Source organism: Gavia stellata, chromosome 9 (genome assembly GCF_030936135.1).
Source record: "Gavia stellata isolate bGavSte3 chromosome 9, bGavSte3.hap2, whole genome shotgun sequence".
NCBI classification, from domain to species: domain Eukaryota; kingdom Metazoa; phylum Chordata; class Aves; order Gaviiformes; family Gaviidae; genus Gavia; species Gavia stellata.
In genome coordinates, this window is record NC_082602.1 from 25156895 (window position 1) to 25179877 (window position 22983).

The following is a 22983-nucleotide window of genomic DNA, read 5'->3' on the forward strand; positions in this document are numbered from 1 at the left end:
TTCGCAGTCTTGGCATGCTCGAGCTGGCTTCCTGCCGGCGTTTGTGTTCTGTACCTGCCGGTCGCAGGGAGGGCGTTGGGAGCCGGCTTGCAGAGTTTGTGCTAATAATTACCCAGGTGGTTACTAAATCTGGGATGAGCTAACGACTCAGCAGAGAAGGTGCTTGCCCTGAGCGCGCACACACACATGCAAGGCTGCAGCTAGGCACTGAGGCTGTGGGCACCGGTGGGCTGAGCGCACCCACAGCTCTGGGGTACACGAGGATACGTGAGCGCAACATTGCACATGTGTGATGGTTGTGCTGGCCTCCCAGCCCCAGTGGGCATCCTGGCCTCCCCATACTGAACATAGAGAGCAGTGGCGGTTCCTGCCCCACGGCAGCGTCCCACAACGGGTTCCCTGTGCTCACAGGCACACTGTCTGTGAGGACCCTGCAGCAGGCAGCCACGCAGCAAGCCCAGTGCTCAGCCAGGCACCCTGTGAAAGTGATGGCCATGTGGAAACACCTTTGTGGGAGACAATCACTGGGACTGAAGAGCTCCCAAATCCAGCAGGGAGAGAAGAACTGGGAACAACAGGCAGAAGCTGTAGCCAGACACGTTCGAATGAGAAATAAGGGTTTTAGCAGGACAGGTGATTAGCCACTCGAAGCCGCCCGAACACCGTGGGCTCCTGGAGCTCCTGCTGTCTCCTGGCATATCTCTCCTGGTGTCTCCTGCTGTCTGTCCTGGTGGCTGCAGCCCCAGACTCCGTGCTGGGGCACCTGCAAACATGCTCCACTGGGGTGACCAGGTAGCCTTGTGCCCTGCCAATGCTGTCGCAGTCCCTGTCACAGCCATTTTCTGCATCCAGAGACACACGGAGAGCTCCGTGCCCAGCCCCACAGGAGGAAGACACATCAGGGGAGGCAGGCTTACGGGCTAAGTGCGATCCTGGCTTAGGCATCCCCTGACTACAAGATTTTGGGCAAGTCAGTGTCTTGCGTGGCCTGAGATGAGGCCTTTCTTGCAGTGCCGACTGGCTGCCACGGTACATCTGTTCCTGGGGTCCCTGAAGAGGGAGGGTGGCAGCAGGGAGGTTGGTGACCCACAGGGCGATAGCACAGGGAGTCTGCTGAGCCCTCGGGGTGCAGCTGGGTGTTGCACTATGCGGGCTGCCCAGCTCCACTCCCTTTCCCCCTCCCGTGCTCATAGTTGCACTGCTCTGTGGGGCAAACCCCCACTCCACCAAGGCTGGGGTAGGTCCCTGGCTCTGCACACCCCATCGACCCAGCTGCCCTTGCAAGAGGTGGGGAGCCGTGCCCAGCCGTACCCCGAGTGCCACCCAGCACCCACGGGGTGACCGCGGGGGTGCAGCTCCTCTCCTGCGAGCCGGGAGCCCCCCGCGGCCAGCCAGCTCCCCCGCCGCGGCTCCGGCTGCCCGGGAAGGGACGCCCCGCTCATCCCGGAGCCCCACCACCACTTCCAGCCCCGGCGGGCTCAGTGCCCGGGGCGATGCTCCCCGGCGGGTGCCCCGCGCAGCATCCCGGCCGGCGCTGCTGCTGCGACGGGGGCAGTAAATCAGCGCGGCGCAGCCCCACCTCCGCGCTCTCCATTGGCAGCGGCGCCCCTCACCCCGCTCATTGGCGCTGCCGCCGCCGCCCAGCCCTACATAAGGCGCCGCTCGGCCAGGCTGGCCCCGTCGGGAGCCGGGGAGCGCCGGAGCCGAAGCTGGGGAGCGCCGGAGCCGGGCGGCGAGGAGGGCGCCGCGGGATGCGCTCCCGCCGCGGGGGTGCCGGGCAGCCCTCCTGGCTCGTGAGTAGGGGCTGGATTGCTGCTCCGTGAAGTTTCCCGGAGACTCCGGGGCGGGGAGGGGGCGGCTTGCAACTCCGCCGCGGTCACCGGCCCGGAGAGAAGTTGGTGGCGGGCGGAGCGGGGCCGGGCGTGCAGCCTGCTCCCGCAGCGTGGAGAGGTGCGGGGTGGTGAGGCGGGAGGAAGGGGGATGGAGCATGGGATAGGGGTGGAAGGATGCTGGGCTGGGGGGGACCTGGCTCAGGAGGATGGAGCAGTGATGGGGTGTGGGCTGGGACTGGGAGAGAAGCGTCAGGGTGGTGAGAAGCAAAGGGCAGAGGGAGACATTGGGCAGTTCCTCTTTCTAGAGACAGTTGTGCTTGGTTGTGGCTGAGCCTGTGGAGGGGCTGGGGGCTGTGGATGGGGGGGGTCCATCTGTGCACCTGCCTGCATGGGAAGGGGCTGGTTGTGTGCTGGTGGGTCTGGGAGCAGGCAGCTGCAGCTGAGCCCCCCAAGGACCTGGTGTCCCTTTGGGCTGAGCTCAGAGGCTAAGGTGACTGCTCATCCCCACAGTGCATTAGCTGCTGCTGGCTGAGCCCCAGCGTGCCAGGTCCAGTGCTGAGGAGTCCTGTGTGGGAGGGGACAGGGATGGGACAGCCAGCAGCTGGGGGCTTTGGGCCTGTCAGATGCTTCTGTGGTGGGATGCATGCACAGGCCAGGGTCTGCAAGGGGGTGTGGGACGGAGCGGTACTGAGCCCACAGCAGCAGTGAGCAGCCGGGGCAGCAGGACTGGGGCTCACAGGCTTTGACCAGAGCAGAGGCGCTGCAGGGGCTGGGCTGCTTGGGGCTGAGGTGCTGTGAAGGGGATACTGCTGGCACCCCTGGGCAGCACAGCTGCTGTGGGAGAGGGGCTGCTGGGTCTGCAGGATGTCTTCTGCCTGTCCTCTGCCCTGGTGGGTACAGCTGTGGCAACCTGGGAATGGCAGGAATGGGAATATGATGTTACTGGGGCACATGCAGCATGATGTCATGGGCTGCTGTGATGTCACCATGAAGTCATTGCTCTGGGGTGCCTTCGGTGTGTGATGAGGCCCCTGCCGCACAGTGTCATGCAATGTCATAGCAGTGCTGGAGGTGGCTGCGGCCCGGGATGCGATGTCGCTGCAGTGGTGGAGCATGACATCACCGGGGTGCGTGGTGTGGTGGTCAGCAACATCACAGTGGCATGCAGGATGGGGTGGCTGCACAGAGAGCCAGCTCCCACCCTCCCCATGATGTGGGCTGAGGGCTGGGGATATGAATGTGGGTACATGAGGAGCCCTGGGGACAGCATCTCCCCACCTGTGATGAGGGGTCTGGGGCACAACACCTGCCTGCCCCACAGCTCCCTTCCCAGTCCCATCCCACCCTCCCTGCAGGGCATTGCCAGCCATAGCCATGAGTGGGGACAGATGAGCCTTATGTGCTGCATCCCTGCCATGAGAGAATGCACCCTGCCTCTGTGCTGCCTGGTTGCACCCCGTGTGGGTGCCTGTGGAACCCCTGCCTTGCTCCCATCCTCCCGCTGCCTCTACCCCTGCCTGGCACCTTGGCTTGTGTCACCAGGCTTAGCCATGCTGAGCAGGCACCCTGGGCTAACTGCAGCTCCTGGGGTGACCTTGCCACTAGATGCCACAGCACAAGTCAGGATGTGGCTCTGTTGGGACAAGATAGGCTAAGCTCTGTCCAGTGTACAAGCAGGACCCTATAGCCTCAAACCTCAGGTGGAGCTTCATGCCAGGGCCTCAGTGCTATCAGCAGCATGCTGGGAACCACGAGGCCTTTCCCATCTGCCATGCAGAGCCTGAGCCTGCCTCCCTCCATCCCCCTTCCCAAAATGGCCTGGCTCTGGGCTGTGCATCCCTTCCCTGTGGCACCAAGCACCGGATCTGCTGGGAAAAGCCTTTTGTCTCCAATCAGGAACATTGTTTCCTCTTGGAAAGGCTCCATCCAGCCTGGAGGGATTTCAGCTGCAGCTGGATGGTGGGGGGGGCACCTGGGGAATGGGTCCAAGCTGCAGGGAGCAGGAGCTGGAGGGGAGGCAGAGCCCTGCCAGTGGCCTGGGGCAGCCACCCATTGCCTGGCTGTGGCCAGGGGTGAGGGGGCACTGCTCTGCATTGGCAGGGGCTCATGTGGCAGCCCTGTACCTATATGTCCACATGTGGGTGGCTTTCCCCTACGCTTGCTTCAGTGAGCTCAGCACAGGGCTGTGGCAGAGGCTCCCCATCCTGCACTGCAGAGTGATACTCAGGAACTGTCCCATCCCTGCACAACCCAATGAAACACCATACCCATCACATGTGCCTTGCATGGGGCACCTGCACCAGGGAAAGACCCAGGCCCCTGTCCCTGGAGAGCTGCTCCAGACAGGATGGCAGGGCAATGGGCACAGTGCCTCAAGTCTGGCTGGCTGGTGGACAGCACGGTGCCAGAGTGGGGCTGGCTGCATCTGGGTCTGTGTGAAGATGTGGGTCAGGCCAGGGAGGGGATGGGAGCAGCACAGAGTAGAGCTGGGGACACACATGCACATCCATCTTTGCAGCTGGGCCTGGGGAACAGATGGGATTGAAGAGGGGAGGGGAGCAGGGCCTGTGCAGTGGGATGCAGGGCTCTGGGTGTGCTGGGCAGTTGGGCTCAAGGTCTCCTCTGCAGCTGGAGGACAGCCCTTTCCTGCCCAGCCAGGTGGGCAAGAAAGCTATTTGCTTGTGGCAGGGAAATCCTGCCACCCCCCACCAAGACCCTTGAGACCATTCCCATCCACAGGGGAGGCAGCAGCAGGCTGCTCCTGCAGCCCAGTGGGTCTGCCAGGATCTAAGCCATTGGGCACTTCCCATCTCCAAGCTGGGCACGTGTAGCACCATGCAGCTGCCACAGCTTACTTTGCTCGCTGGCAGGGTCCACAGCATGGGGACTGGCTGGCAGTGGGGCCATTCTCCCCTATCTCCATGCCAGTGCTGGGGGCTTTTCCTGGGAAGCAGGGACAGCCCTTCCCCGGGAGGATGGCATGGCCACATGGAGCAGTATCACCTGCCTTGGTGGCCTGGTGCCCCAGTCATCCTCCAAGGCTACGAGAGTGGGACAGGCTGCTCTTGCTCCCAGCTGGAGCACTGGCACATGGGTTTGTGCCCACAGACTGGGAACACCCGGCTCATTGCTGGGCTTTTCCCCTTTGGAGGGGACTGCCTGGCCTGTGGCAAGGGCTGGCTGTCCTGAGTGCCACCTTCGTCGTCACCCATGCTACAGCCAGGTCAGAGCCAGCTCCAAAATCTCTGCAGCCTTGCCAGCAGTGCTGGCAGACACCATCCTCCGCAGTCCAGGTTAATTGAGGCTCTCCTCCCAGAATCTCCTTCCCATGACCATATCCCTGTGCAGACACCTTCCCTGGCCATGCTGGAGGGAGCTCGGCCCACAGAGACCCTGGAAGAAACTGTACCAGCAGGGTGGGGAAACTGAGGCACACACCTGGCAGAGTATCCCCATGTTCTCCCCATGGCCTTCCCCAGCTCTGGAGGACCAGCCAGACAGGGGACAAACTCCCCAGCCAGGCTACCGCGGGCTTCCTCTGGCTCTGCCAAGGGAGCAGCGATCGGCATCATGACTTGCCCGGAGCTTGGGTGCCGGTGGCCCCCTGGGACAGGGCAAGCTGGGGCTGAGCCCAGCTTTGTCAGCACCCCGCAGCTCTCCTGGGTCCCTCCCATGAGATGGGCTCCCACGGCCCTGTTCCTGCTCAGCCCCAGCTCGCTGGGGTATGGACCTGTCCCAAGGAAGCCCCGAGAGTGAGCTGCAGCCGGGAGGTGCCTGGGGATGCCGGAACTGTGGGAGTGCCCAAGGGTCTCAGGGCTGGTGGGGTGGCACAGGCTGGGGTGGATGACGAGGGGTGGAAAGAGAGTGTGCAAGGGTGGTGTGGATGCTTGGGCACGGTGGAGCGGGACTTTGGGGTCCCTGCTGGCTGGTGAAGCCATCTCCTCCTGGAGCTGATGGGCTGCAGGTCTCTCCCAGGTGCCCAGGATGCTGGCACTGTGCCTGCTGTCCCTGGCCTGGCTCAGCGAGGGCTCCCAGCGCAGCGAGCCCATGTTTGCAGCCGTCACCCACCACCTCCTCCCGCCTGACTACGACAGCAACCCCACGCAGCTCAACTATGGCGTGGCTATCACCGACCTGGATGCTGATGGTGACTTCGAGATAGTGGTGGCGGGGTGAGTGGTGCACCCAGTGCCTCGGTGACAGTGGGACCTGGTGGCCCTGTAGGGCCAGGAGCTCCTTGCTCCTCTGTGGGCATGTGGCCAGCCGGGGGGTTGTGCACTAGGGGCGTGGGGTGGGTGTGCGTGCACCCACATAGGGTGTTGATGCCAGCTGGGCACCTGCGTGGGACCACATGGGTGCCCCTGTCCTGGCCCCAGGGCCAGGTCCCCCCTCTGCGGGGCGGTGGCAGCTACCCAGCAGCCGGGGTCCACCCTGCAGTGCAGAGCCATCGTGTCCCCAAGCCAGCTCTGCTCCACTGACAGGACTCAGCGCTCTCCAGAGATTCGGTTAATTGGCTGGAGGTTTTTTATAGCCCTTTATTGAAGTGATGGCTCGGAAGGGCTGGCAGGAGCCCGGGAGGCAGGCAGCCGTGTGCTGTGCTGCCAGCACCTGAGCAGGGCTGGACACGGAGCAGCTGCTGCCAGCGGGTCTGGTCCTGGCCGGGGACAGCGGGGACCACGGTGCGGGCTCTGCATGTGCTGGCATGGCTGAGAGCTGCCAGCACAGCATGTCTGTGTACACACCACGGTGGTCACCCCCGAGGGAGGCTTGTACATACAGGTGTGCTCACCTGGAGGGAGCCCCTCATCCCCACCGATCCCATCCGGCTGGGCTGCGGGAGCTGGGGGCACCATGCTGGCAGGCAGAGTCTGACCCTGCTGCTGCTCTGAGCATCACCCTGGGGCAGCAAACCACAGGCAGCACTGGGGACCCCAGAGCCACCACTCCCAGCTGGGCTGAGCCAAGCAGCCAGCTGGGGTTTTGTAAGCAGCCGTGGTGCCCGTTGTATAACTTGTTTATTGGTGCTCAGGGCAGGAGCGGGCCAGGAGCCAGTGGGGCACAGTATGCTGAGAGAATTTGCCTTGCGTGCTGGTTTCCCTGCCCTGGGAAAGGACTGCAAGCAGGGACCTGCACCCTGTCCTGCCCCGCTGGCTGCCTGGACCCCACCCCTGCCCTGGCATTGCCCTGGGGTACCCAGGCCAGGTAGACTTGGGATGCCTGACATGGGCTGGAACAGGTACAAGCTGAGCCCTCCCCATCGGCAGCCAGGAGCCAGCCCCACGTTCAGGTGCTGAGGGCAGCCCAGGGTCCCTGGCCTCCATAGACTACACGGGTGTCTGCTGTGCCCATCGTGGGGAAAACCTGGTGTCACACCCGGTGTCCCCCCAGGGATGGGACAGGGGCTTTCATCCTGTCCCCAAGTCACAGGGAGCAATCGCCCCTGCTTACGCCTGCAGGTACAATGGCCCCAACCTGGTACTCAAGTACGACAAGGCACGGGGGCGGCTGGTGAACGTGGCGGAGGACGAGCGAGACTCCCCGTACTACGCGCTGCGGGACCGGCAGGGCAACGCCATCGGCGTGACGGCCTGCGACATTGACGGGGATGGTCACGAGGAGATCTACTTCCTCAACACCAACAACGCCTTCTCTGGTGAGCCCCGCTGGCGGCCCTGCCCCGGGAGCGGGGGAAGCTCCCAGCATGGCCGCCTGTGACCTTCGGCGCGTGAGGGATGTGTGCGGGCTGGAGTTAATTTCTCAGTTGAGTGGCTCCATTGATTGATGGCAGCGCGGGCAGGACGCCGAGCCCAGCCAGCCGCCGACTCAGCACTTCCAGCTGCCCACCACCCTCCTGGCTGCACCCCGAGTGGGATGGCAGCTTCCCCACCACCCCCAGGGCTGCTCCACCATGGGGACCCTGCGCTGCAAATGCCAGCTGTGCCCTGCAGCAGCTGTACCCCTCCACACCGTGGCTTTCCTGTGCCCACTGGACCAAGCCAGGTCTAATCTTGCCCTGCCGGTGCTGTCCCAGCTCCCAGGATGCCTGTCATGGGGAGGAGACCCACATGCCCCAGCCTGGCACCAGGCATCCCCAGAGCTCCCTGGGTTGGTGCTCCAGCCCAGCTCTGCCCTGTGTCCCTGTCCCACAGCCCTGACCTCCAGGCAGCGGATCTGACTTCTTGATGTTCCTCATTACCCGGGCTGGCAGTGGCCACTGGCACACCTGTCCCTAAATCAGGCCCTGCCATCGGTTCTGTGACAGGGAGTGCTGCTCGCTGCCTGTGCCTGGCAAGGTATCGAGTTTTTTTTTTTTTTTTTTTACCTTCCCAGGGATGATCTATGGGGCTGTGCCCCACTGGGACTCATTTTACCTTAATGAGTTGATTCTTCTGCATGTCTCCCGGTGGCCCTTAAGGGTCATGGGGGGCTCTTGCAGCAGCAGCCTGGCCCCGTGGAGCTGGAGGGGACAGAGCAGGGGTTTGGGATGCCCCTTCCCCAGTCTCCCCTTGCCGCAGGGCACTCTCCTTGGGAGGAAGAAGGATGCTGCAGGCCCCTAACCTGTGCCTCCCCCCCACCCCCCCACCGTAGGCATGGCCACCTACACAGACAAGCTCTTCAAGCTCCGCAATGGGCGCTGGGAGGACCTCCTGAGTGACGAGGTGAACCGGGATGTGGCCAGCCGCTTCGCCGGGCGCTCTGTTGCCTGCGTGGACCGGACGGTGAGCAGGCAGGGCATGGTGGACAGGGGGCATCTCTGCTCCCTTCCCACCCACCATGTCCCTCCAGCCCTCCCCTGCAGGGTGCTGGGGGACCTCTCCACTTGCCTGGGCACCAGCCCCGTCCCACCCCACACTGGGGCTGGGGGTGCCCCCCAGCAGCCCATGGCTGTCAGGGCTGGCAGCCCCCCCAGCCATGGGGACTGCAGGTGCCTGTCCACACAGTTGCTGCCAGCTGATAAACGTGCCTGTCGAGGTGATTTATGTTCCTGTCACCTGCTCTTTCTTCTTCTTCCTCCCCCAGTGGTTTGTTTCCAAACGATTATCACTAAATCAGGGTCCAGCTGCTGCACAGGACAAGGGGGGTGGTGGAGATGGGGGGGAACCTGGCACAGGGGGAATGCTTGGGGGTGGCGGGCAAGGTTCCCCGTGCCAGCACCCTGAGCCTGGGGACCGCAGAGGTCCTGGAGGCAACGGGGCCCATTCCCGCTCCTGGGGTGCATTTCACCATGGGCTTTGCAGAGCCCTTGCTCAGCACATGGTAGTAGTGCCTGGTCCCATGGAGCCATGAGAGCATCCAGCCCCACGGCAGGGATCCTGCGGTGCCCATGGAGCTGGGTTTTGGGTGGGTGGGTGCTGAGGAGGTGCCGCCGGCCGCAGGGCTCCGGCAGGTACTCCATCTACATCGCCAACTACGCCAGCGGCAACGTGGGCCCCCACGCCCTGATCGAGATGGACGTGGCTGCCAGTGACCCTGCCCGCGGCATCGTGGTGCTGGTGGACGTGGCTGCCCAGGCTGGCGTCAGCAAGTACACAGGTACCCGGCTGCTGCGGCCCCGCGGAGGGGACGGGGACGGGGTGCTGCTGGGCACGGCGAGTATGGGACCCCGTTGCAGGCAGGGCAGTGCCCGTTGCAGGCAGAGAAGCGCAGGCAGCGCCCCGTGCCACGCGTTAGGCTGCCTCGCTGCCCCATCTAGTGGCAGCCCTACGGCCCGTGGAAGGGACCGGGGTGACGGGATGCTCACCCGGGACCCTTGCGCCCACCGTCACCCTGCCCGGCAGTCAGGCTGACCCCTCCGGAGCCCACAGCATCCGCAGGGCTGGCAGCGTGGCATGGGGCCGTGGGGAGTGTGCCAGCCCGCACCCCGCCACCGCGAGGACTGCTGCGGTGCCCCGTCTCCCCAGCGGTAAATTGTCACTGATTAAGAGTGTTGTCACCATGGCGATGGCAGTGATTAGGGCTGGGAGTGACACAAGCGGCTGCCAGGCCCAATTAGCTCCTGATGAGAGGGACTGAAGGAGGGAGGTGGCCCAGGGGGGTACGCCGGTAGTCCCTGGAGCACAGGGTGGGCAGCAGTGAGGGGGTGTGGGGGCATGAACCCCCCTGGGGCAGGGTGCTGGCTACCCCCTCACCCCTGGGGTCCTGTCCCCAGGGGGCCGTGGGGTGGCCGTAGGCCCCATCCTGAGTGACAGCGCCTCTGACATATTCTGCGGTAACGAGAACAGCCCCAATTTCCTCTTCCACAACCGGGGGGACGGGACATACCGAGATGTGGCAGCTGCTGTGGGTGAGTAGGGGGAGCAGGGGGGAGAACCCAGGTGTCAGGGACCCCAGGACAGGGCTGGCTGTGCCTGCCTGGGCAGGCTGAGTACAGGGTGGAGGGACAGCCCTGGGGACCCAGAGCCCCGCTGACCGCGGAGGGTGGCTGAAGTGCACCGGAGCATCCGTCAGCGCAGGGATGTAGCCCTGCGCAGGGAGGACCCATCTGGGGACCGTGGGGCACATCCCGGGAGGCATCCCAGGGAGACGGAGGCAGGGAGGGGGTCCTGTCTCCCCCCGTCCCCTTGCGGCTCCCCAGGGCTGGATGACCCCTACCAGCACGGACGCGGCGTGGCACTGGCTGACTTCAACCGTGACGGACGGGTGGACATCGTCTACGGCAACTGGAATGGGCCGCACCGCCTCTACCTGCAGAGCGGGGCCCCCGGGCGCATCCGATTCCGGGTGAGGGTTGGGGCTGGGACCCCCACCCCCCCACTGCCGGCTTTGCCACTGAGCCTCCTTGGCTGGGGGGGACCCGCTTCACCCTGATTTGCCTTTGAGCCCCAATTCCCAGCAAGGAGGGGACTCGAAGCACCAAAGCGGGACCCGATGTCCTGCTCCCTGTGCCTGTTGTCACCCCATGCCCATCCCTCGTGCAGGACATCGCCACCCCCAAGTTCTCCATGCCATCCCCTGTCCGCACTGTCATCACAGCCGACTTTGACAATGACCAGGAGCTGGAGGTTTTCTTCAACAACATCGCTTACCGCGGCTCCTCTGCCAATCGCCTCTTCCGGTAGGAACCCAGCAGGTACCAGGGGGCCAAGGCAGCCTGCACACTGCTCTGGGGGGGCTGAGCAGCCCTCAGGGTGCAGCCAGGCTCATGGGGCTCCTCTACAGCAGTGCCACTGCTCGGGCTCGGCTGATAAAAGGCGCCGTGACTGAGCCCTTCCCGGCGTTATTACCAGCCACTGTGATCGTGCCTGCAGCAGCCCCTGGGGTCCCTGGCATCGCTGATTAGCAGCCACGTGGAAGCTTGTTCATGGCTTGTGTTAATTGTGGGGGTCAATTACCTCATTACCGCTGTGTGGCACCTCCTCGCCTGGCATGTGGAGCCGTGGGAGCTGTTTGTCCACCTGGTGCTGGCACCCATGGGTGGGTGGAGGGCAGTAGTTTGGCAGGGAGCCCCTGGTGGGGAGTCTCTGGTCCCAGAGGGATGCAGCAGTGTTTGGAGATGGTGTTGCTGCTCTGCAGTTCAGACCCACAAAAGCAAGGGTCTCATGACATCCCTGTCACCCCTGCATGGAGCAGGGATGTGAGGTGCTAACAGGCAGTGGCCAGTCCTGTCCCTCATCCACCCTGCATAGCTACCGAGGCTGTCACCTCTCTACCATGCTGCTGCGGGAGGGGACAGGCACATCCTGGGAAGGTCCTGGGGACCGCAGGGGCTGACACTAATGCCCTGTCTGTGCTCGGCAGGCTCATCCGCAGGGAGCACTCGGACCCCATCGTGGAAGAGCTGAATCCAGGGGACGCGCTGGAGCCTGAGGGACGGGGCACGGGTGCGTCGCCCCGGCTCTGGCAGTGGGGCCCGTGCCAGGGGTGTGGCACAGCGCCGCCTGGCACCCTCTATGCCTGGGGATGCCGTATGCCCAACTTGGTCACCTGCCTGCTCCCCACCAGCATCCTGGAGCCCCTATTACCCAGGAGCAGCCCCATGTTTTCTCCCTCCGCCCGTACCCAGTTAACTGTGCTGTCTCCAGTTGTTGCCCAGGGCTTCGCTCTTGGGGGGGTCCTTCCTGGGTGCTCACTGTTCAAAGCCAATCTCTGCATTTAGGCGGAGGCCAGGCAGCCTCCTGTGTCCCACAGTCCCCCAGACACTGCCTGTCCCCTCCACTGCCTGGGCAGCTGACCCACCTGATTGCAGGGTACCACCCATACAGGAACGCTTACTCCTGCACTGGGGTCACCCCATCTTCCCTATGGCCCGTGCATTGCCGGGAGTGCTGCTGCTGCCTGTGGGAGCCCACACTGGCAGCGGGGTGTAGTGCTGGGAGATGTGGGGCCAGGCCCCAGGCATGACATGATCCTGTCCTTGCAGGGGGTGCAGTGACAGATTTTGATGGTGATGGGATGCTGGACCTCATCCTGTCCCACGGCGAGTCCATGGCGCAGCCAATCTCCATCTTCAAGGGCACCCAGGTAAGTCAAGTAGGGGGTCCTTGCGTTGTCCCCATCCCTTCTGCCTCTCCTTGCTCAGTCTCCCTGCTCCCTCCTCCCTTGCAGGGCACCAGCAACAACTGGCTGCGCATCATCCCTCGCACCCGCTTTGGGGCCTTTGCGCGGGGGGCCAAAGTGGTGCTGTTCACGCGGCGCAGCGGGGCCCACCTGCGCATCATTGACGGCGGATCAGGGTACCTCTGCGAGATGGAGCCCGTGGCACACTTCGGACTGGGTGAGACCCAGGGGTCAAGGGGCTGCCTCCAACCCCAGCCTTCCCTGGCACCCCCCTGGGCAGGGGCCACCTCTGCTGTCCTGGCACCCTACAGCACGGTAGTCATCCATGCCCATTGCTCTGGGCATGGTGGGCTCCAGGGGAGGCTGCAGGCAGGGTGCCCAGCCTCTGCAGCGCTGCGGTAAGGGGCAGCTGCCCCCTTCCCCACCCCCTGCCTGCTGCTTTGCCCAGGCACCGGGGCTTTCACTGCCCATTAACCCTCCCCTGGCTCAGCAAGACCAGCAGCCAAGCCTGCAGAGATGTCCCTGCCCACTGGCAGGGCATCCTATCATCCCCATGTGCACACCTCAGGCTACATCCCTGTGCATGGGCTGTCAGCATGGGCACTCGGGGCCCAGCTCGGGGAGCAAGGGGAGGTTTTGCCCCTCCATCCCTACCATCCCCCTGGCCTCCTTTCAGCCCCTGCCCGCCCCGGACACCCCCCCTCTGATGGGCTACCCGCCTGCAGGGCATGACGAAGCCAGCAGCCTGGAGGTGACCTGGCCAGACGGCCAAGTCGTGGCACGAGCTGTGGCCAGCAGTGAGACCAACTCTGTCCTGGAGGTCCCTTACCCCCTGGACGTGGAGGAGCCACTCATGCCTGCCCCGCTAGAGGTGAGGGCCAGGTGTGGGTGCAGGACAGGAGGCTTTGTGGGCAGGAATGGGGGGCTGAGCTCTGCTGGCTCAGTGGCTGCCCAGGGCTGATTCCTCCCCATCCTGGCGGTCTCTGCTTCTCCCCAAATGTAGTGCGGGCAGGGATTTTCCCAGCACGAGAACGGACGCTGTGTAGGTGAGTGGCTGCTGGGGGCACAGACGTGCCTGCATCCGGGATGCTGCAGGGGGGCACGAGGGCAAACCCCTGCTCCAGGGAGGTGGCAGCCAGGGAGGCAGCTGGGCATGCAGGCAGGGCTGCCACATGGCTTAATGCAGAGTATGGCTACATGGCCTGGGAATGGGGGCAGCAGCACAGCTCTAGAGGGGGACTGTGGTGTCATGGGGAGGGGGGAGAGCACTGTGCCAGGGGCAGGAGGCATGGCTGGCATGGGGCAGGCGTTGCGCTAGAGCCACAAGCAATGGAGGGGCAGCAGGGTTGCATCAGGGTGGCCATGGCTGTGTCATGAACCTCCTGGGTAAAGGCATGGCTTGTGTGTGGCTACCTCTGGGGGGTCATCCAGCATGTGCAGGGAGAACCAGAGGGGCCATGGCCGGCAGCCCCAAGCTCCCAGCCCCATCGTCTCACACCGAGGCCCCTTTGCTTGCAGACACGGATGAGTGTGCCGAGTTCCCTTTCGTCTGCCCCCGGGACAAGCCCATCTGCATCAACACCTATGGCGGGTACCGCTGCCGCAGCAACAAGCGCTGCAGCCGGGGCTTTGAGCCCAATGAGGACGGCACGGCTTGCGTGGGTGAGTGATGGCTGGGACGCCCTGACCCCGTGCCACCGCAGCCTGGCCAAGCCAGTGGGCAGCAGCCCCAGAGCATCACCCACCTTGGGATGCTGTTGCACCCCTGCCAAAGGCCTGGCCGCACCCTGCAACCTGCCGGGTGGCTGCCCAGCCACCTCCACCCTGGCTCTGTATCGGTTCATCCTGCACCTCCCACTGAGCTGCCACTGACTCCCCTTCTCTCTTTCTCTCTCTTTTTCTCTCTTGCTCCTTCTTTCCTTCTCTGTGCAGCTCAAGTGGCCTTTTTCGGGGGATACCCCTCCACCGGGATCTGGCTTGGGACCCCCCGCAGTGCCCTCCTCCCTCTAGTCCTCGGACTCTGCCTTTGCCTCTATGCACTTTAACCCCTGCCCGTAACACGCCAGAGCAGCCTTGGCAGAAGGACCGGCCGGCCTCTGCCTGTCTCTCTCTTTCTCTCTCTTTCTCTCCATGTTGAACCGCCCTGGAAGTACCGGCTGTGCCCTACTGGGGTGGCCTGTGGTGGGACGGGCACGGAGCCCAGCTGCCCCTTGCACCTTGTCTGGGAAGGTGGCCCCGGGGCAGTGCCACTTCACTGGCACCTCCCTGCCCCAGCGCTGCTCCGCTGGCGCCTCCCGGGTGGTCGCTTGCTCCGTCACCTCGATACCGTACCGTGTGCCTGCTGGTTTGGCCTGCGACGTGTGTGCTTCGCCTGCCCCCTCCTTGGTGATGGGGATCCCCCTCCCCAGCCCTGGCAGAGGAGGCTTCCCCTGGCCCTGTGGGGGAAGGACCCTTCTGGTCTGTTTTTTAACATACTGACCCCACTGTTTGGAGTCGGACCCTGCTCAGTCTTCCAGCCCCTCTCCTGGAGAACCCCCCCCCAATAAACTATATCCTGTCTATTAGCCCGGCCTGCTGAGCTGTGCAGGGCTGTGCCCATGCTTCTGCCCACCCTGCCCTGGGGCTGCACGGGGAGGGGGATTGGAGGTGGAGAGTACCCCCAGCATCCCCCAGCTCTCCCTGCCGCGGGCCCAGGAGCTAGCCTGAGGGTGTACGGTGGCCAGGGGCAGCTCTGCCCCTGCCCATCCCTGCTCCCAGCCCTGGAAGCACGGCCAGATGTGCAGCACTGGAGGAGCTGGGGTGCAGCATGCAGCCTTGCCTACACTGCAAGGAACGTGGCCGTGCTGCCTTCCCACCATGAGCTGTAACACTGTGCTGCTCTCTTCCCCACCACCAGACATTGACGAGTGTGCCCAGGGCTTGCACAACTGCAGCCAGCTCTGCAGCAACACTCCTGGGGCACACGCCTGCGGCTGCTACCCGGGCTTCCGCCCCCTTGATCCCGCTGCCAGCCAGTGCCTTGGTGAGTACCTGCAGGCAGTGGGGTGGCAGCCCACAGTGCCCACCCACCTGCTGCAAGGTGCAGCTCTGCTGCCCTAGGGCCAGGGATGCTGTTTCCTGGGGTGCCCTGTTGTGCTCACAACCCTGGTCCTGGCCAACCCAAAACACGGGGTCGGGATGAACAGACTGTGGCTGTGCCGGAGCTGGTGGAGTGAGGAGGCATCTGCCACCCAACAACCTTGGGGACAAGTGGTGGCAGGACCATGGCTGCAGGCATTGGAGATGCCTTCATGTCCCAGCTTCACCCAGCCCCAGCCCTGCCCCCCACCCCATGCCCCCTCCGTCCCCTGCCCTGCCTGTGCCAGATGAGCCCCGTACCCTTGGCACAGATCTGACCCCCTCCCCTTCTTTTCCAGACATAGATGAGTGCCAGGCACAGCCTAGCCCCTGCGACCATATCTGCCACAACAGCCACGGCTCCTTCCACTGCCACTGCCGCCGCGGCTTCTCCCTGGGTGCAGGTGGGCGCTGCTGGCGCAACTAGCCTGCCCCGGCACAGCTGGATGCCCCCTGCTCACCCCAGTTCCCTGCTGGTTGCGCCCAATGCCAACTGAATAAACCCTTTCCTTCACTGGTTTCCCTGTGGGTCCCTGTCACCGGGGCCACATGACTGCTATACGGGTCTGTTCCCATCCCCCCATGGACTGCCCCATCCCTCCCCCTTATTTCCCCCACTCTGACCCTCCTTGTGGGGCTTTGTCCACCCTGGTGTGCTGGGGGATGCCCAGCCCGGCTCTGTGCCCCCCAGCATCCCACTGCTCCCCCTTCCAATGCAGGAGGACACGGGGCAGGTGGTAGAGGATGAAGCGCAGGGTTTATTGAGGAAGGTCTCCATGCAGGGGGGCCCCAGCAGGAATGGCAGGGCCAGGGCCACCCCACACACAAACCATGATCGAGCCAAAAGGAGTCCCACGGGGGCAGGGTCCTCCCTCCAGGAGCCTGGGAGGGCAATGCCAGCTCTGGTCAGCACTACACCCAGGCAGGGACTCTTCTCCCCGGTGTGCTGGATGTCACAGGGACCCTGCTATTCCCCCCCATCTGAACCTGGCCCATGAACCCCCACACCTTGCAGGCAGGCCCAGGTGCCCCTCAGGGTCCCCACCACAGGCCAGGCTGAAAATCGGGGTGCTAGTGGCAGACGCATGCAGGATGTGTGGGCAGGGGATGGCTCAGCAGTGGGAGAGGAAGGGTCCTGGTGGACCTGCTCCACCAGACACCCTCCTTGCATTGGGGCAGGTCATGGGGCAGAGGAGGCAGGGGGCTGCTGGCAGCCAGGTGCAGGCAGGGTCTGCCAGGGCTGGGCAGGGAGCCTGACTCGCCCATGCCACAGCTCAGCTTCCACTATGCTGGGCCATGCATGAGCCCAGGGCACGCGGCACAAGGGCAGAAGCCTGCCCAGCACTATACCTCCCTGCCCTGAGCACGGGGCTTGGGGCTGGGGAACTTTCTGGGTCCAGCTGGGGATGGCACTGGGGCGGGCAGGGAGCCCAGTGTACCCAGTGTCGTGGGCAGTGCTGAAGGATGCTGCTGGCAAGGATGCCGCTGCCAGATGGGTGAGGGCATCTGGTCAGAGCTGGGGAGCAGCAACGGGCAGCGTGAGGGGCAGGGCTGGGGCGAATGCATGGCACCATCATGCAGATGAAGCAGCACCAGGGGTCTGCCAGGCACCCTGGGCAGCAGGCACGCAGCAGCTGAGCCCACCCTGCAGCACCAAGAGTGGGATGCCCCCGGGGAGGGGGTGCAACAAGGGCTGGCACTGCCCATGGACATGGGGATAAGTGTGTGTCCCCCCCCTTAGCGCTGCCTGGGGCTTTGCCCATCCCACTGCTCCCCGATGCATGGCACGCAGGGTGCTGCCAGCTGGGGCTGCCTGCGGCAGGGCAAGCTCCTTCGCTTGGGGCAGGGGCAGCAGCACCGAGCACCCGGAGGGCTGCAGGAGCCCCTTGGCACCATTTTGGCTCAGTGGGAAGCACCTGGGATGCCCCAACACCAGCCCCTGCCTGCAGTGGGTCTGAGCAGGGGCAGAGCCACTGTGGGGGGCACAGAGCAGAGGGGAGTGGGCAGCCCTGCTGGGCAGCCCCCGGCCTCCCCCTCCTGCCCGCCCTGGGCTCAGAAGCGGGTGCTCTGGTAGTGCAGCCTGCGGAGCTCGGAGAGGCCACTGTCCCGGCAGTACGAGTCTCTGCAGGGACTCCCTGCCAGTCACCGGCCCCCTGCCCCGCCACCCCCGCCACCACTGCTGCTGCTGGAGCTGCCGCTGCTGGAGCTGCCACTGCTGCACCGGTCCTCATAGATGGAGATCTCGATCTGGGCCCTGCTAAGGATCATCGGTGAGATGGGCTAGCCCAATTGCCCAGCACCCACTCCCGGTGTCCCCCCACCCCTCTCCCTTGTCATCCCCCCAGCGCCCCGCTGCCCAGAGGATACGACCCTCATGCCACGCTCCAGGGGGTCAGTGAGCAGCAGCCCCCGTGGCGCATAGATCTTCTCGTTCTGCTCCTGGATGTACTTGGAGATCTTCTTCAGGACCTGCTGGCACATGGAGGGATACTCAGGGCCTGCCAGCACTGCTGCCTGCTCTGGCCTCCAGCCCCACTGCTCCCTGTGCCATCCCTGTGCCCACCGCCAGGCCTGCAGCCATGCCCGTCCCTGAGCCCTCCCCTGGACCTCAGCACCTTCTCGTAGTGCGTCTCCATGCAGAGGAAGATGAAATAGGCGGTGGCACAGGCCAGGCACCCCTCCAGGTACGAGCTGCCCCCAATCTTCTCCGCCTCAGCATAGAAGCCGTTTAGGGTTTTCACAGTTTCCTCAAAGAGCTGCCGCTCAATCTAGAGCAGAAACCAGGGTGAAGAAGAGTCCAGCCAGAGTCAGCCTCTGCACTGCCCTGTCCCCATCACCGGAGGGGACCTGGGGAGCACCTAACCCTCTCTTCCCCGCCCGGCTGATGCCTCAGCTCCCTGGCCCCTGGCCACCTCCCGCCCATGCCAAGACCTGCTGAGCCTGCAGCCCTTCACCAGAGCCTCCTGGTCCCCAGGAGCACGCAAGATCTTGCACACTGGGCAAGGCGGCTGTGATTGCATGCACCCAGCAGCAGCACCTGGCCATACAACACCCTGTGGGGGCCCCATGCCTTCAGACCCCTCTCCCCCCTGAGCCCCCACAGGGCACCGATATAGGGCACCCCCCACCCTGTCAGCCTGCCAGGCTCCCTACCCGGCTCTCCAGCTCAGGGGGGAACTTTGTCTGGAATTGGCACGTGGTCCCATCGCTGTAATCCCGCTGCACGAAGACCTTGGTGGCCAGGGATGCGCTGCGCCGCAGCTCCTGCAGGCTGTGCACCTGGGGAGATGCAGGGTGAGCTGGGGGCGGGGGGCGCGCAGCCGTGGTGTGCTGGGCATCCCTGCTGGGGCCCCGGGGAGCAGTGCCATCCCCCCAGTGTCAGGGGCTGCAGGCTCTCACAGCCCGGGGCAGGGAGCCCCCAACGTGGGCTGTCATGCCGTGAGCACAGCTCGGCGCTGGAGGTGCGAGGCCAGGGGCAAGGAGAGGATGGCGGCAAGGGGAGGATGCCGCGACAGTGCCCTGCTCAGAGCGTGAGCGAGTGCATGTGCTCCCCGCCCCGAGCTGGTGCCTGGCCTCGTCTGCACCGGCTGCTGCACGCGTGGGTCTGTGTCTCCCGCTGGGACACGGCCCGGGGAGGAGACAGCCCCCTGTCCCCAGCAGCGCCCCAGCACACAGCCAGCCCAGCAGCTCCCAGGCGGGAGGAGGGCAGTGAGCCGAGCAGGAGCAGCGGGCCGGGCAGCGGGTCTGCGGCGGCAGCGCAGCGGGCAGGCAGGCTGCAGCGGGGCGGCTGCACAAAAGGGAACGGCAGCCCCGGCGGCAGGCGCTCAGCTCAGCCCCGCCAGCCCTGACACCTCACGGGGTATGAGGGCCCACGCCAGCCCCCTGGGCTCTGGGCCACGGGGCAGCTTTGGGGGGGCTGGAGAGGAAGGTGGAGGGGCCAGGTTGTGCCAAGGGCGGGTGTCAGACCCCTCCCTGCGCTTCCCCTTGGATGACATGGGGCCACCGCCTGCTGTGTGCCCCACGGACCCTCTGTCCCGGGTCCCATCCACAGCACCTGGGAGAGGGACCCCCAGCCCCACAGCCACCCCTCCTCCCGGGGCACCGCACCCCAGACCCACGCTGCTCCCTCCAACAAGGGCATCCTGCACACTCCCCGCACCACCACCCCCCCCGACACCCCACATACACCCTGGCCTTTCTGTACACACAGACTGCGCACCCCTCCCAGACCCGACCCCCACACTGCACCCCACTGTTACCCCCCCACTGCACCCCACGCGGACCCCAGCCCCACGCTGCCCTCCCACACCCCGCGCGGACCCCTTCCCCCCGCTCCCAGCCAGCCGATGGCGGCGGGCAGGGGAGGGCATAACCGGGGGCGCTCCGCCGCAGCCCGGCGCCGGGACGCGCCCGCTGCCGGGGTGGCCCCCGCCGTGCCGCCGCGCACCCACCTCCGTGGCCATGGCGCGGCGTGCGCTCGGGCCGGGCCGGGCGGGGCTGTGTCCGGGGCGGGGGGACCGGCGCTGTCACCGGGGCCGTGCCGAGCCGCGCGCGGGGACCGGCGCTGTCCGCGGTGCTGCTGTGCCGAGCGGCGGAGGCGGGCCTGGCCGCCCCCGTGTGCGCAGCCGCCCGGCCCGCCACGGCCCGCCCCGAGGCGGCGGGGATGGGCGCCCGCCGCTACCGGCACGGAGCCCCTGGAGGACGCGGCCCCGTTGCTGGGGACGGCGGTACCGGGGTCCGGCTGCCCCGGGGCTGGCCCCAGCGGGGGGCTGCGAGGGTGGGCTGCTGCTGTAGGTCCCGGGGCACTGCGGGTACCGGGGCCCGGCTGCTGAGGGGATGCGGCTGTAGGTCTCGGGGGGGAACTGGCTGCCGAGGGGGGTGCTGCTGGAGGCAACTGGGGCGGTGGCCCGGTGGGGATGTGGGGAGCCAGCCGTGGGGCTGGCAACGCGCCGTGCCAAGGGGCCTCGTCTGAAGCTGTTTGTTTGCGAAGGATTTGCAGCTGGCACTGCGCTCTGGAGCGGGTGCTGCGATCGCAGTGTGGGCAGACATCAAAGTGGAGAGCTAACGAATTCCCTGTTATCTCTGCCCATTGACAGCTCAATTAGAGACAGAGAAATGCCAAACAGGGGGAACAGAGGCTCTCCTGAGAGGCGAAGGAAGGGGTGCTTACAGCTGGGGCCGGGGTGAGGCGGGAGGGATGTGGTGGCTGGGCACAGGGCCCTCGTCAGGCAGGAGAGCAGCCAGCCCTTCCCTCAACACCTGGGCGATGCTGAAGTCAGCGCCAGGCCCTGCTAGCCCGTCTGCTCAGGCTGCTAACACAGCGCGGCTGGCTGCGGCGGCACAGGGGCCCTGATGAAACAGGGGCAGCTCCAGCTGACTCCCGCTCCCTGCCCTGAGCACCAGCCCAGGCTTCGGGCAGAGCAATGAGAGGCAGTGCCCTGGGGTGGCTGGCAGGCAGCCCCTGCATGCTGCAGTGTGGCAGGGTTTGTGACCAAGGGACCAAGGGACATGTGCAGCCAGGGACCCGAGTCAGAGGGCGCATCTTTCCCCTAACACAAAGGTACGGATACCATAGCTTTTGGGGGAAAACCTGCTGTTCCTGGGGTTCAGAGCAGCCCTGCCAGCCCACACCCCAGAGCACTGGGGTACACCCAGTGCCACAGAGCCAAAGGACCCCCCCAGGGAGGGGAGTGTACTCTCCCATGTGCAGACACACGTGCATGCACACAGATGCAGGCATTTGTGCATGCACTCAGATGCACACATCTGCCTGCAACCCCCCGTGCACCCCCAGGCACATACTCAGGCGCACGTGCACGTGCTCACACACCCAAGCGTGTCCCCAGATGCTCCCAAGACCAGGCCCTGCGTCCCGTCTCCTTCCCATGCTGCGTGTCACCGTCACGTCAGGGCTCGCCTGGCAGCGCCCTGCCAGTTGCCATGGCAATGCTGTGCCTGCCAGGAGATGAAGTTTGCTCTCCCAAGCCGCAGCAAGAGGCCCAGAGCAGCCGAGGGGGGGGGGGGGCACCCAGCTCTCCTTGCTCTGCCTATCTGCCTGCACCCTGTGGTGCTGCCCCAGGGATGTCCTTCCTCTGGCTGCACCAACCCAGCCCAGGCGCTGGACCCTCGGTTCTGGGTTCCAGCTGCCTCACAAGCCACAGACCTGCTGTCTGAAGGACCAGGGCACGTGTCGAGGAGTGTCCTTTGGTGGGAGGTCTTCATTCCATCATGGGGAGCTGCCTTCCCCCAGCCATACTACCCAGGAGCAAGCCTCACGCAGTGGCAGGCAGGACACGGAGGACAGCCTGGACCTGCCCCACAGTGCTCCCCATCCCCGCACAGACCCTGGCCCTGCCTCTGGTGCCCCACAGCCCCCAGCATCTCCAGAGCCCACCGGGGCCTGCCAGCCCCCCCCCGCAGGATGCACCATCATGGGCTTTACAATTTTAACCAGCTCAGGGACAGACCCTGCTGGTTCCCATGCAGAGGGGACAGGCTGCTGTCATGCTGTGCCATGCCATGCCGTGCCATGCTATGCCATGCCATCGCTCCCAGCAGGGCAGGGCGGGGGGGGGGGGGGGGGGGGGGCTGGCATAGCTGACGGGATCCCAGGCAGTAGGAGCAGGGGCAGTGGGGGCTCGGGGCAGCCCCAAACCGCTGTGTGGCCCTGCTGCCCGCAGCCCCCAGCACTGTGCCGGGGGCTGGTAGGGTGCCTGTAGCAACAGGGCTCTGGCCCTTCTGCTCCATCTGCTGAGACCTGAGGGGCTATTTTTAGGCTGCCTGGCAGCGGGGGCAGGCACCACATGCACGGCTGCTGCCAGAGCTGCCTTTAGTCCCCTGCCTGGGCCGTCCCATGTGCCTGGAGCGAGGGGGCTCTGACCTGGCCCACAGACAGACTTCGCAGACCTCCCCCCTGCCTCTGGCTGTGGCTGACCACCCAAAGCCCCTGCCCCTGGCCCCACGGGACAGGTGTGGGGTACACTTGGGGCCCCTACAGACAGCCCCATGCAGCCAGTGTGCCCATGCCCATCACACCGCGGCAGCCATGCCCCAGCAATGCCCCTGGTCCAGCCCCCTGTGCTTGGCTCCCAGGCCAGGACTGGGGGCAGTACCCAGCGTGTCCCTGGGTGCACAGTGCTGCACCCTGTCCCTGCACCCTGACCCTCCCTGCAGTCCTGGCATGGTGGATGGGGGCCATGGAGGACAGCTGGAGCCCTGAGACCAGCCAGGGACCAGCTCCTGGGGCCCCATCCTGCACCTGCCGCATGCCGAGCCCCCGCTCCAGCCCATCAGGGCTGTCAGCAGCTCCTGCTCCGCTTCAAAGGAGCCAGGGCAGGGCCAGGCCCTCGCACCTGCTTCACATGGTGCTGGGGGGGGGGGGTTCATTAATAGCAGATGGGGGAGCATGAGCTCACCGCTCCAGCGAGGACAACGGTGACATTTGCGAGGCATGCAAAGACAGCAGGGCAGAGTGATTAGCTGATAACCTTTCCTGGGAGACACCAGGTGTGTACACCAGTATGGGGGGGGACATGTC

General features: G+C 65.3%; 2 protein-coding genes across 2 annotated transcripts; one reads left to right on the forward strand and one right to left on the reverse strand.

Annotated features, from left to right (window-relative positions):
- The first annotated feature begins 1751 nt into the window (after nucleotides 1-1751).
- On the forward strand, nucleotides 1752-14374 carry CRTAC1 (cartilage acidic protein 1). The gene is made up of 15 exons (XM_059821314.1): nucleotides 1752-1793; nucleotides 5808-6004; nucleotides 7289-7485; nucleotides 8421-8551; nucleotides 9209-9365; nucleotides 9982-10116; nucleotides 10408-10553; nucleotides 10751-10887; nucleotides 11571-11653; nucleotides 12193-12293; nucleotides 12378-12546; nucleotides 13055-13200; nucleotides 13333-13375; nucleotides 13848-13991; nucleotides 14262-14374. The coding sequence occupies exons 1-15, from the start codon at nucleotides 1752-1754 to the stop codon at nucleotides 14372-14374; spliced, it is 1941 nt and encodes a 646-aa protein (XP_059677297.1).
- A 3214-nt stretch (nucleotides 14375-17588) lies between these two features.
- On the reverse strand, nucleotides 17589-19909 carry GOLGA7B (golgin A7 family member B). Its single transcript, XM_059821316.1, has 5 exons — nucleotides 19898-19909; nucleotides 18600-18725; nucleotides 18062-18214; nucleotides 17814-17915; nucleotides 17589-17693 (listed from the first exon to the last, which is right to left on the reverse strand). Exons 1-5 carry the CDS (start codon nucleotides 19907-19909, stop codon nucleotides 17589-17591), a joined length of 498 nt encoding a protein of 165 aa, XP_059677299.1.
- Nucleotides 19910-22983: the final 3074 nt, after the last annotated feature.